Raw genomic sequence first — 11990 nt, forward strand, 5'->3', positions numbered from 1 at the left:
GTAAGGTGCCGCCGGTTTGCGCTGACATCGCCGCCGGGGAGCGGGCGAAAGGGATGAGGGCGGCGGGGTGAGAGGTGTTAGGTGCTTTGCTTGTGGAAGGGTCGTGGTTTCCTACCCGGGCTTGCTAGCTATGACAGGGGATGGAGACAGCTCCGGGCACCTTCTCAGACTTCGAGTTCAGGCTCTGCGACCTTGGTGCTGTCGCTGAAGCCGAGGCATCCTGAGGAGCCAGGGTTCTGCTTTGCACTTCCTTACCCAGAAGCTTCTGCTTCCTCTGCTGACCCAGCACAGCGGGTTCCAGGGCACCTGGGCAGCCTCCATCCCTCACTGTGCTGCATTCTGCAAAGAGAGGTCGGGAAGGTAGAAGGAATCCCTGAACTGGATGAAATGTCTTGCTCTGCTGGTGACTCACCGAGTGACCTTGGGTTAGCCACTTAATCTCAACTGCTGCAGTTATTGGGCTTCAGTGTGGCCCTGGTTTGTAAAGCACCGTGATAACTTCCAAGGAGAAATGCTAGATAAACAGGAGTTAGCTGGCTATTTTTTTCCCAAGTTCTGCTGAAACAGAGAGGAGGGTAGCCTGAATCTTCCAGAGACGTGAAACCTGTCTGTGCCAGACCATCAAATCACGGGCATTTCTCTATTATCTCAAAAATCTGAACTGAGGACCATTCCCTCTGTTGTGAAATGGGAGGAATTCTTGCCCAGACAGTAATGTTACAGTTACTTCTCACAGACATTTTGCAACGAGATTTGCTCAGCACCTGTGATCTGTGAAATAAAATGTGGACACTAAGTAGATGCTCTCCTTCCACCCCAGCCCAAGCTGATGGATGTAGGAAAGCCAGCACAGGAGTAGCAGGCCCCAGTGTTCTCTCCATGTTACATGTCATGGATGAGTGAGGAATGCAATCTCCAAAGCTCAAAGACTTAGGTCCCTGTTAACAATCTGGTGGCTGCTAAAAGCGAGAAGGAAAGTCACCAGCACAAGAAACCCTCAGCTCTGCTGCTCTGCCCAGCTCTGCACCATTGCTCCCCGGTGAGAGGATAGCCATGCAGAGCACTGGTACAGCAAGGGAACTTGCTCCATGTTACCCAGTTCTGCCTGTAAAACCTCATCAAAGTTTTGGTGATGTTTTAGGCTGAAGCTCCTTTCTACTATTAAAATTTCTAGGACCCAGTCTAACATGTTGTTTAACGCTACTTGTTTGAAGTCATACATACATGCAACAGTTTCTTTTCCAGGTTTTCAAATGGTAAAAAAGAAGTAGTAAAGTCTTTGCTGGGATGAGTGTCACTGCGAGTCACATAACTACAGCTGACTAGTTAAAATGGGTAAATAAATCAATTTAAAAATGTAATACAACTAGGTTTGGGTTTGTTTTTTTTTTTCTTCTGATTTTCATAGAGAAGTATGGTCTGGAGATAACCAACAATGGTCCCATCACAACAGGAGCTCAAGCCACTGTTCACGCCAGTCTAAGTATGAAGAATGACAGTGTCGCATCAAACTTGTATCACTTCAACTGGATTTATGCTCCCCTGATACTGATAGAGAAATCTGAGCAGCAGTTAAACTCTGTAATTAATGTGACTGGTGAATTTCCTGGGACTTTTCCTGTGTCTGTCTGGGTTACTCACAGAAACTGCTGGTTATGTCGGCCAGTTGCTAGAAATGTCACAGTGCTTCAGATCACAGGTAAAACGTCTTTACAACTTCTATGTCTTCAGGAATTCAGTATTCATCAGGATGCTTGCTTCCTTTGCTAGCATCAGAAATATGAAAACCAGGCATAAATATGGTTTCTGCCAACAGACTTTGATTTGTATACTCCTTTGATGGAAGGTGGTTTTGGATGGCATTGTGCTAACTGGGCTGTGCTGTAGTCTACCTACATCCAGGAAGCAAGAGTGATCCTGCCCATGTTTTCCTGCCTCTTTCACTCAGAGAAAAAGAACTAGAAACCAGATGCTTCAGTAGCTGCAACACATCAGTGTTGTTCGGTGATGTCCAGACTCCTGAAACAATGCTTCCTGTTCTGCTCCCCAGCATTTCTAAAGTTAGGATGACCAGCAGCAATGACAATCTACTGATTTTCCTCATTGCATGACACAGCAAAAACTTAGGCCATCAGTAGAACAGAGCCATTACATTTTCTTTTCAAGCTCTGAGTGTGCTGAAATTGGATTCAAAGTCATGGCTGCATTTCAAATAATTAATCAGCTTACTGGCAATATTTATAACTATAAATATGTATTTTTTGACAAACTGATCAATGATGTGATATGGTTAACCTAATCTCTGATACAGGATTGACATGAAATATCACTTGATAGCTTCCCACAGTCCCTTCTTTCAGAGACTAGTAACCACATTCCTCTAACCCCTTGTCCCAGTGCTCAACTTACCTACTCTAGAATAGACTCAGCTTCCAGCCAATGATAAGGACATGGAGGAAGACAAAAGAGATAACCATAGGGCATAGCCGACATTTTAGCTATTGAGATTTTAATTTGAGAAACCCCAAGCTTACTGAGTAAGTCTTTATAAAAGTATACATGAGATCTTTTCTCTGTTAAGAACTGCTGCCATATTGACTATCTACTGATTCCTTTCTTGCTTTGCATTGTCATATTCTCATGCCACAAGCAGAAGGGATAAAAGCTTTCCATAGCTGTAAAGGTAAGATCCCACTGCACCTTTCTGCCTTCCCAAGCAAGAGCACCTAGTAGAGGGCTTCGAAGGGGCCCAAAGGTAGTTGCCAATAACTCATAAAATTACAAGTCAAGTTAGTTCTGAATTACTGGCCCCATTCTGAAGCATTAGTTGTGATTCTTGTTAGCGCATCATCAAGAGAACTATTAACCAGATTTAATGAATTGTTACCAGGCTAAGAGTTTCTTATTGATAATTAATAGCCCATTAATTTTACAATGAGCTGATAAGTGTATCATGGTAAGACCTCTTTATTCATAAGTTAAAGTTTTTTTAGATCAGCCTTTTCCAGTCCTTGTAAACAAACATAGCATAGGATCTACCACAGACATCAAAATTTCTGCCTTTCTCTGTTCACAATATATAGCACATCTGTTATTCATAGTAGTAAAATTTTCCTTTCTGTTTTTTAGTTTTAGCTACTTCCACAAAAAACAGCAACATAAAAATCCTACAAAAGAAACAAACAAAACCTGGCACCCCAAACATGAAGGGTGGGTCTGTTGGTTTGATTCTGAATCCCTTGATCTAGATACTTGATATTAATCACAGTTCTTTTTAAATCCATAGTAAAAAATTTACATTAACTTCAGTCAGTTCAGGATTATTTCTCTTGGTTCTACTAGGAGCTTTATCATGGCCCATTGTGTTACCCTAAGCAAATAATTTAATCTCTCTGCCTCACTAACACATGTAACGACACTGAGTAATACATACAAAATACACTTAACCACTTGGACTAGGGCCTAGAAAGACTTATGCAGTACATTTTAAGTGATATTTTGATACTTACACAGAGCATGCTATGAAAGTGATATATGTTGTCATTCTTCCATCTTTTCATTCTGCAGAATTTATCACAGGGAATCTTACCATTGCCAAGATAGAACACAGTGGATTTATCACACATGGTTCTAGTTCTTCCACGGGTGCCGTGACCCGGGTTTCCTTCTGTCTTCATGACCCAAGTCATTACTTCAAGTCAGCATCATTTGTCTACAACTGGGATTTTGGAGATGGGTAGGTGTGGTGACTTTGTTTACTTTAAGGAGTATTCAAGATGGCTGTGATACAGATGCCCATCTAGGAAAAAAAATCCCAATTAAATCATAGGACTAAGCAGACGTCTTTGTCAGCTGGTACATTCTTAGCATGTCAACCAGATAAAGTATGAGAACTTTGGCACAGAAGTCTCTGCACACTCACAAAATGGTGATGTTTTAGAGACCTAAATTTCTTTCTCAAATATATGCTTAGGTATATTACTGTGTGTGAAATGAGCTGAACTGACCTGAATGAATTGGAAAGAGTAACTTACTGTAAATAGTCATATTAAAACATCGTTTTGTCTGCAGATCTTCATTAGCAGGTTGTTGTTGAATATGTGAATAATTTGTGCACTTAAGGAAAATGCAATAGTAGTAAAACCATAGGTAAAGCCACTTGGTAGCAGGGAGGATAAAGCACATTGAGTTATTTTAGTTCTCTGAGGACAAATATATGTCCAATACAAATAAGTTTATGCAAAGAGAAATATAAGATACAGTCTTTGAATACTACTTTTTTTCTTTCTTCTTTTTTCCTCCCCCTCCCACCTTAGTGCTTCAATTAGCTTATAGTCCACCTGCTGTAAAAGTAGTTGTCGTAATGTACTGACTATTCCTGTTCCATTTTGTGAATTCTTTTACCATTATCTTTAGTTTCTTTGATAAAAAATGCATAGATAAACTCTAGGTCTTATACTGGTAGTAGTTCTGGTGGTGGTGCCACTGACATAAATCCTTATTGATATGGACATAATGTAGAACTAGAATCATAGCAGACTGTTGCAGTTTCTTTAAAGAACATGTGTTAGAGCTTGTCCCTTTTAAATCAGACATATGCAATCAGTTGGTAAAAGGTGATTTTGTTTCTAAGTCTTTTAATGTTGCATATAGAGTTTATCAGATCACCAAGCAACCATTTGTCTACTATAACCACTCTACCATGGGGAATCGCACAGTGCATCTTAAAGTCATAGCTGAATGGGAGCAAATTGGAAGCATCATACATGAAAGAGAAACCGTCCAGAAAACTGGTGACTTCACTACTGCTCTGGAGCTGTTAGGTAATTCTGAAACATTTTGCTTAATCAGAAGTGCACTTGCTATATAGCTACAGATACAATCTAGCTTTAATGTGATAATACAACTTCAGCATTGTTTCACATCCAACAACTTGTCAATGTTATACAATTAAGTGCTTCCATTGCAAAATGGACTTTGTGCTGTTCTAGTATAGAAAAAAATGGGAGAAAATATATAAAATCTTATGTTTCTTTTTCATTTACCAGAAGTTTCACTGTCTTTTGTAACAGTCTCACATACATTTAAAACATCGATAAAATGCTTACTGTAACTTATGGTGGATTTGCTTGTTTAATTTATGCCAGCTATTTAACTATTATTAGCTAAATAAGCATTAGGAAAGTCTTGTTGATTTGATCAGGTTCAGGAGTAAACAAGCACATAACTAAAAATGTAAAGGGTTAATAAAGTAGTTGATTATATGTTTAGAAGAATTCACAAATTACTCAGAAAATTTAGAACAACTCTAGCACTAGGTTTCTTTTTTGGGTGTGAGGCAAGTATTATTTGTGTGGATGATAGAGCTAAAACCTGCAAAGTTTGTGAAAATAAACCTCCACTGGAAAACCAGGGAATTTCAAGTTTACATGTTGAATGTGACATGGTTTGGTTTCTTTTCTTCCTCAGATGCTGTTCAAAGTGTTAATATAGTGGGCTCTAGAGAGACTCACGTAATGGAAGACCTGAATTTATCTCTACATATCAATGGCACGTAAGTAGCAAAACCAACTTCTTTCTCTATTTTGTCTATTCAAGTCCCTTTTTGTCTATTTGTTTTTCCACACTGTTCCCTTAAAATAGTTGCACTCCAGAGAACTGTTTCTTAAAACAAAAAGGAAGACATTTCCTTTGAACAAAATGCTGTTGAATATTGGATTTTCCTGACTTGAAATACCATGAACTCTTTCAGAGCCTGAAAAAGCCTGCATCTTTACAGAAAAGTAGATCCTCCTACATAAAGCAAATGTCCCTCCACTCCCAGAGGGACAGGGAGGAGAATCAAAAGAATGCAACTCCCACAGGTTGAGACAAGAACAGTCCAGCAACCAAGGCACAACACAAAACCACTACTGCCACCCCAGTAACAATAATGATGAGGGAAATAGCAAGGGGAGAGAACACAATTGCCCACCACCTGCCGACCGATACCCAGCCCGACCTGAGCAGCGATCTGGGCCTTCCGGGTGACTCCTCCCAGTTTATATACTGGGCCTGAAGTGCTGTGGTATGGAATACCCCTTTGGCCAGTTTGGGTCAGGTGTCCTGTCTCTGCTTCCTCCCAGCTTCACCTCCTCCCTGGCAGAGCATGAGACTGAGAAAGTCCTTGGTCACAGTAAACATTACTGAGCAACAACTAAAAACATTGGTGTTATCAGCGTTGTTCCCAGGCTGAAAGTCAAAACCACAGCACTGCACCAGCTACTAAGAAGGAGAAAAATGACTGCCACAGCTGAACCCAGGACACCCCACCATTAAATAAACTGTATTCAGAGCCCTGCTGCACAGCAGTGATCCTTGATTGGCACACGGGCATAATGGGTCTGGGGAATAATTTTGGCAAAGTTGAGATTGCCACAAGATGAAATAAGACAGAGAGGCTCCATGCAGGGAGGATTATAGGAGAGCCATGAGCACCTCAATCCTAGCACAAGCTCTCTCAAGCTGTAGCATTTAGAACATATCAGAGGATTTTTACATGGCAGAAGCAATTTATATACCATTGAAACACTCAGGAAAACTCCTTCGCCATAAAAGCTCTGTGACCACAGAAGTTAGTTATACTCCAGAAGAAGCAGATGAGTGACACTTACTCCCAGTTCTCCTACTGGGAGCTGTTTAGGCTAATGCTGGATTTAAAAAACAAAAAAAAAAACAACAAAAAAACCCAAATAGAGCAGGGCTATTAGACGAGAGGTAGGATGGAGCAAGTAGCACACAACATGGAGTCATTTGCTAAAGGCATAAATAGCCCCAATAGACAAAGCAGCACAATTTGCATTCAAAAGTGAATGGCACATTAGCAGGAGTGGAAACTGAAGATGGCATACCAGTAAATAGAACAGCCAAAAACCACTACAGGAGAACGTGAGATCCTTAAAAGTAGACTTGGCTTTAAGATGGACAGTGTTTGAGAGACTTAAACTCCTGGCCACAGGACTAGGGCTGATGCAATAGGAGCTTATGATAGAGAAGCAATGATAAAGGTTTGCAAGGTGGGTTATCAAAAACAAAGCTAGAAAACGAGCTAAACAGACAAACACACTGCTTGCTTTAGCAGATAATGTCCTAAAGAGATAAGGAACAAAATACTAATAAGATGGGGTAAAGAAACGCTCTACCTTTGTCAGAATCAAAGTCCACAGAGCGTAATGTGAGACCAAGCAGAATCAGTTGGAACAAGGGTCTGAAAATGTAAATAAAAGGCATCAACTAGACATTGTGAGAAGATGCATGACCATGAAGTGGATTGCACCTAGATTACTTGGTAGCAAATAAGAACCTATTTGTTATTGTAAGGGAGTACTGTGATCCTTGTAATATATTTGCATCTATTAGTCCATTGTGCAGCACTCATCTTACATTCTTTCCGGTTTTGGTTGTGGGGATTTTATAATCAGAAAAGTCTTGGGTATGCTTCAGTAGCACAAACAGTGATTTCTTCTGTGTGAGAAGAACAAAGGAAAAACAACCTATACTCCCTTGGAAGTGCAGGAAAAAAAGATTCCTTTTATCTTTATCGGAGAAGGACTATGGGATTTTCTCCACAAAAGGCCTGTCTATGACCCACGCAGGTATCTATCTCTCATCTGAAAGGCTTGCTTTTATGGAAGCATTACAAAGAACTTTTTCAATTGACAAATGTTATAAACTGAAACATTGTGCATTAATACAAACTTCTCTATCTGTACTTAGATTAACTTCATTATTTTCACAATTATTATACTATTTTAACCAAGTGGTTCATCAGCTTTTAGCTGAAATTTTTGCAGAGTTTTCACTTAATTTATTTTTTCCTTTTTGCTCTTGTCCCATTTCAGCCCACCACTGGCGTTATGCTGGCTTATAAAGGCCGAGTGCATCCCACTGGAAGGGGAAAAATGCCATCTAGTGGTGATTAATGGCTCCTGCTACAATCTCAGCCATACCTTCAGTGATGCCGGACAGTACTGCCTCAGCGTCAGAGTGGAGAACGGCGTGACGATGCTGCAGACATACCATGAAATCAAAGTGTGGCCAACAGGTGAGGGGCATCTAATCAGAGCAGCTCAGAGATTCCCACCTGTCAGAGAACCAACAGTCTCAAACATGTCAACGACAGTTATGGATTAACCAGCCTGCAGATGAAGTTTCTGGAAACTGGTATAGATCCTTGAAAGCATAGGAAAGAGAAAGGAGAGCCTATAATGTGCCTACTGTAATTGCTCTGAGCTTCTTGCATCCTGCTGTACCATTAGCCTCAAGAGTATCTTGAAGCTAATGAGTTTCCTGGGAAGGCTGATTTACTTAAATTACATATTTTTTAATTTAAATAGTCTGTCTTTTGTAGTTAGAGAGGGTAACTAGAACACATATACGTTTGTAACACTCAGTTAAGCAGTCTTAATTCTTCTTTTTGTTCATTTTAGTTATGGATTTTTTAAAGGTTGATTTTTCTAGGCCTCCAGTTCAGTGCAAGTTTCTGTCCCTCCAGCCAGAAATGCCTGCTGGCTTCCCCATGCATGCTCACACATGCTCCCCTTGGGTCCCTGAATCATCTGAGAAAGGGGTTGTGTGGCCAAGTGAAGAGAACCAGAGGAAAACCAGGCTGTGGTGCAGAATGGATATGCCATCTCAGCATGGGCCAGCACTTGTATACAGACAGGGCAGCCAAGTCCAGAAGGCATTGATGAGCATTCAGGGCTAAGTATGCAAGTCCTCTTTGCTGGAGGCTGCTAGCTGCTGTGAAGATGATGTTCCTTCCTCATCAGGTACCACCAGAGGTACAAATACTCTGGAAAGTTAGGACAAATATATGTAAAAGGGTGGAGATTTTTAGGCTGCTCAAGGGAAAAGAGGGTAAAAAGGGATGGGAAAAACCAATCTACAATTCTGCATTCCCACTTCTGAGATCTCAGAAAGTGATCACCTGAAGTAATCTGGGCTGAAAAATTTATTCCTTGTTACACAGATGTAATTTGGGCTAAAAATATGAAAACTTCTCCTAAAACACAATTTCCTTCTCACTGGTGCCTCTTCTCAGTGTATTGTGTCACTTTGGGAATGTGCTCTTCTGCTCTTTCCTAGGGATCCACCGAGCTTTCTTTGTCCTGCTCTGCATTGTTCTGGTTTCAGTGGTGCTAGGGCTGGTGCTGTACACAACCTTCCGAAGTAACACACAACAGAAAGATCTCGTAGAGGTATTGTGTTACTCTTACTTTGAGCTGGGATAGTAATTAAAGACCTTTCAGCCATATCCCTTCTTTAATTCTCAGACTAACAGAGTGGGAGGGAGCATTTCCCTGGTGTGTCTGATCTATTCCATGGAAAAATCTGAACAGCGTAGGCAAACACTTGAAGCAACAGGCAGGCTTTCTGGCTTGTGGAGAACTATAATTCAAGTTGCCAGGCTATCATGTGCCAGTTCGTTAATATATCCGAGCAAGTGCTTGCATTGAGGTATCCCTTCCAGAGGATCTACCTTAGAGTGGTTACATGAAAGCAAGCAGGGGGATAGTGAGAGAGAATATAAGAGAGTAAAAAAGGGTAGGTATGTTACCTGAAGTGTCATTAAATTGTCATCTGACCCTAGCATGTGACCTCTATTTCTCCATCTCCCTTCCATCTCTGTTGTAGCTTTTACATGCTGCATTACTGTATTTGTAATAAGCATGAGCTCCTAAATCAAAAGTAGCTTTCATGGCCCATTGGAAAGTACCTAAAACACTTCATATCGTACCATGCTGTGAATAATATACCTCTAGAGAGACTTCCTATGAGACATGTGCAGCAGGTATAAATCAGAAGTCTGTCTGAAGTTGTGACTGGAACTGATTGACGACCAAGTGCTGTTTCTGGCCCAAAGTATTCTTGCTAGACTCACTCAAGCCAGTGGGGCCTGAATTAAAAATGATCTCTTTGATGTTCCTTTTCCAGGTAGCTGACTTCGACTTTTCTCCACTGTCTGATAAAAGCTTGTCTTCTCATTCGGAATCAGGCTGTGGCCAAATATGTTGCAGATCATGTTTACCTCGGTCATCACAAGAAGTTGCCAGGGAGAGCCATGAACTCCTACATTCTTTTTACAAGCCAGTCAAAACGTACACAGTGTGAAGAACACAACTGCACTTTGGTTACACTAACTACCAAGTTTAACTTCCTCACTTACAATGAGTTAAAAGCCCAGTGCTGCATGAGTGGCTTGGTTTTGCCAATGCAATGAGGTTAACCACTTTAAGCCCAGCACTTGAACTAAAGAGCAAGCCCTGAAACACAGTAAAATAGCTTTGTATTTTTAAATTATACGGGTGTGCACTTTTACAGCTGTAAATGCAGCATTTTATTCTTACGAAAGATTGTTTTATGTGCAGGTTTGCTAAATCACTACCTCTTGTAATTTCTCTGTTCCTTCTGCTGTCTGTTTCAAAGAAGAAAATGCTTAAGGCAAACTTACCTCTCTTTCCTACATTACAACAATATTACTGAAATGGAAGTCATCCAAAATGCTGTTACATGTTTTTGTTCTAAGGAACTGACTTGTCCAGGTTGAGAATGGCCTACGCACTTCCAACAAACCAGGCTACCTGTTATCTTTTTCCCTCTTGTCTTAAAAGACCTCTTTTTTTAAGTTTAATGGGCTTTCTGTGGGGCCATGGGACTGGTGACCTGCTCATGAAGGTGCTAGCAGTATTTCGGTGGGATGACAGCACATGCTGTAGAAGACTACACATCTCCACACTTTGTGAAGTGATGTACCACTCTATTCTGTATAAGCAGCTTTTTTTTTTCTCACCAAGGCTGTTCATTCTTCTTTCATGTATTATTACCCAGGTAGTCACCAAAGCTCCTTTCCCAAAAAAAATGCAGCAACCAGTAGCTCAAAGCTGCTCAGCAAAACGTATTCAATTCACATTTATACTCAATATCAAGGCTGTATATACTCCATGTATCTCCTACTATTAGTTTCCTGCTCAGCCAGGCTTTTCCCCCTGTTATGAGGCATTTTGGAGTGCCCTGGAGGCTTTTAAACAAAAATGCCTTTGTGGCCATTTATTTCTTTAAACATGACACACCTTCCCCACCTCTAATTTAAAGCCTGTGGGTATTTGTGGGCCTGGGGTTTTTCAAGTACGTCATAATTTCTCCAATGCACCGATTGGGAAGTAATTGCTGAATGTGAAGGGTTTTACCATGAGGTTTTTGGGGTGCTCATCTCACACATTCAACTTCTATGTTTCCTCAGAGAACCCCAGTGCTTCAGTTCCTCTGTGAAGAAATTACACAACATCAGAATGGCTTTGTTAATTAACTTGGTAAATTCAGAATGGAATAGGATCATCTAAGATAACAAATGATCCAGCAAAACAAAGGTTTTGTCAAAAAAGTACTTTTTGAAGGCAGAACTTTTGGCTTTTTTTTTATTTTCTAGAAAGAGTCTATAAGTAAGCTTGTTGATTAGGAGTGGTGTCTTTTGTATTGTCAGTGCTCTGATCTCAAGGTCTCAAACCCCTATCTCCAGTCATATTCAATCACTTAAGAATATGCCTCTCCTTAGCAAAGAAGCTATTGTTCTTGAGAGCTTCAGTTTTATTGCTTATTCCTGAGATCCCAGACATCTGAGCCATTGCCAAAGGTATGACTTGTTCAGGGATGTCAGTGTGTTCTGTAAACAGCTACATGGTCCTTGGGCACTGGAAATAACAGATTCCTGATGTGAAAAATGCGTCTTAGAGTGATGGTGGCCCTAGACAGACTGCACAGTAGCTCTCTGTAGCCAGAAGTTTAATTTGGGCTTCTTTCATTATGTTTGATAGACACATGTCCCTTGCTGCTATAAACACACCTAAAGACAACCCATTGGCACACAAATGTAAAAAGCCCTTTCTGCTGCATATTGCACTCCTAGAAAAAACAACAACTATGAGAACAGACTCAGCTATAGATGCATGAGG

The 11990-nt window shown here is 40.7% G+C and overlaps 1 protein-coding gene across 1 annotated transcript; it reads left to right on the forward strand.

The window, feature by feature from the left end:
- Window positions 1-1408: 1408 nt before the first annotated feature.
- On the forward strand, window positions 1409-10289 carry TMEM130 (transmembrane protein 130; the record flags this gene model as incomplete). Its single annotated transcript, XM_010022214.1, has 7 exons — window positions 1409-1699; window positions 3568-3736; window positions 4654-4823; window positions 5470-5554; window positions 7881-8083; window positions 9127-9239; window positions 9976-10289. Coding segments are annotated over 7 exons (1208 nt in total), but the record flags the coding sequence as incomplete, so codon positions are not given.
- Window positions 10290-11990: the final 1701 nt, after the last annotated feature.

The sequence above is a fragment of the Nestor notabilis genome, unplaced genomic scaffold (genome assembly GCF_000696875.1).
Source record: "Nestor notabilis isolate BGI_N333 unplaced genomic scaffold, ASM69687v1 scaffold4549, whole genome shotgun sequence".
In the NCBI taxonomy this organism is placed as follows: domain Eukaryota; kingdom Metazoa; phylum Chordata; class Aves; order Psittaciformes; family Psittacidae; genus Nestor; species Nestor notabilis.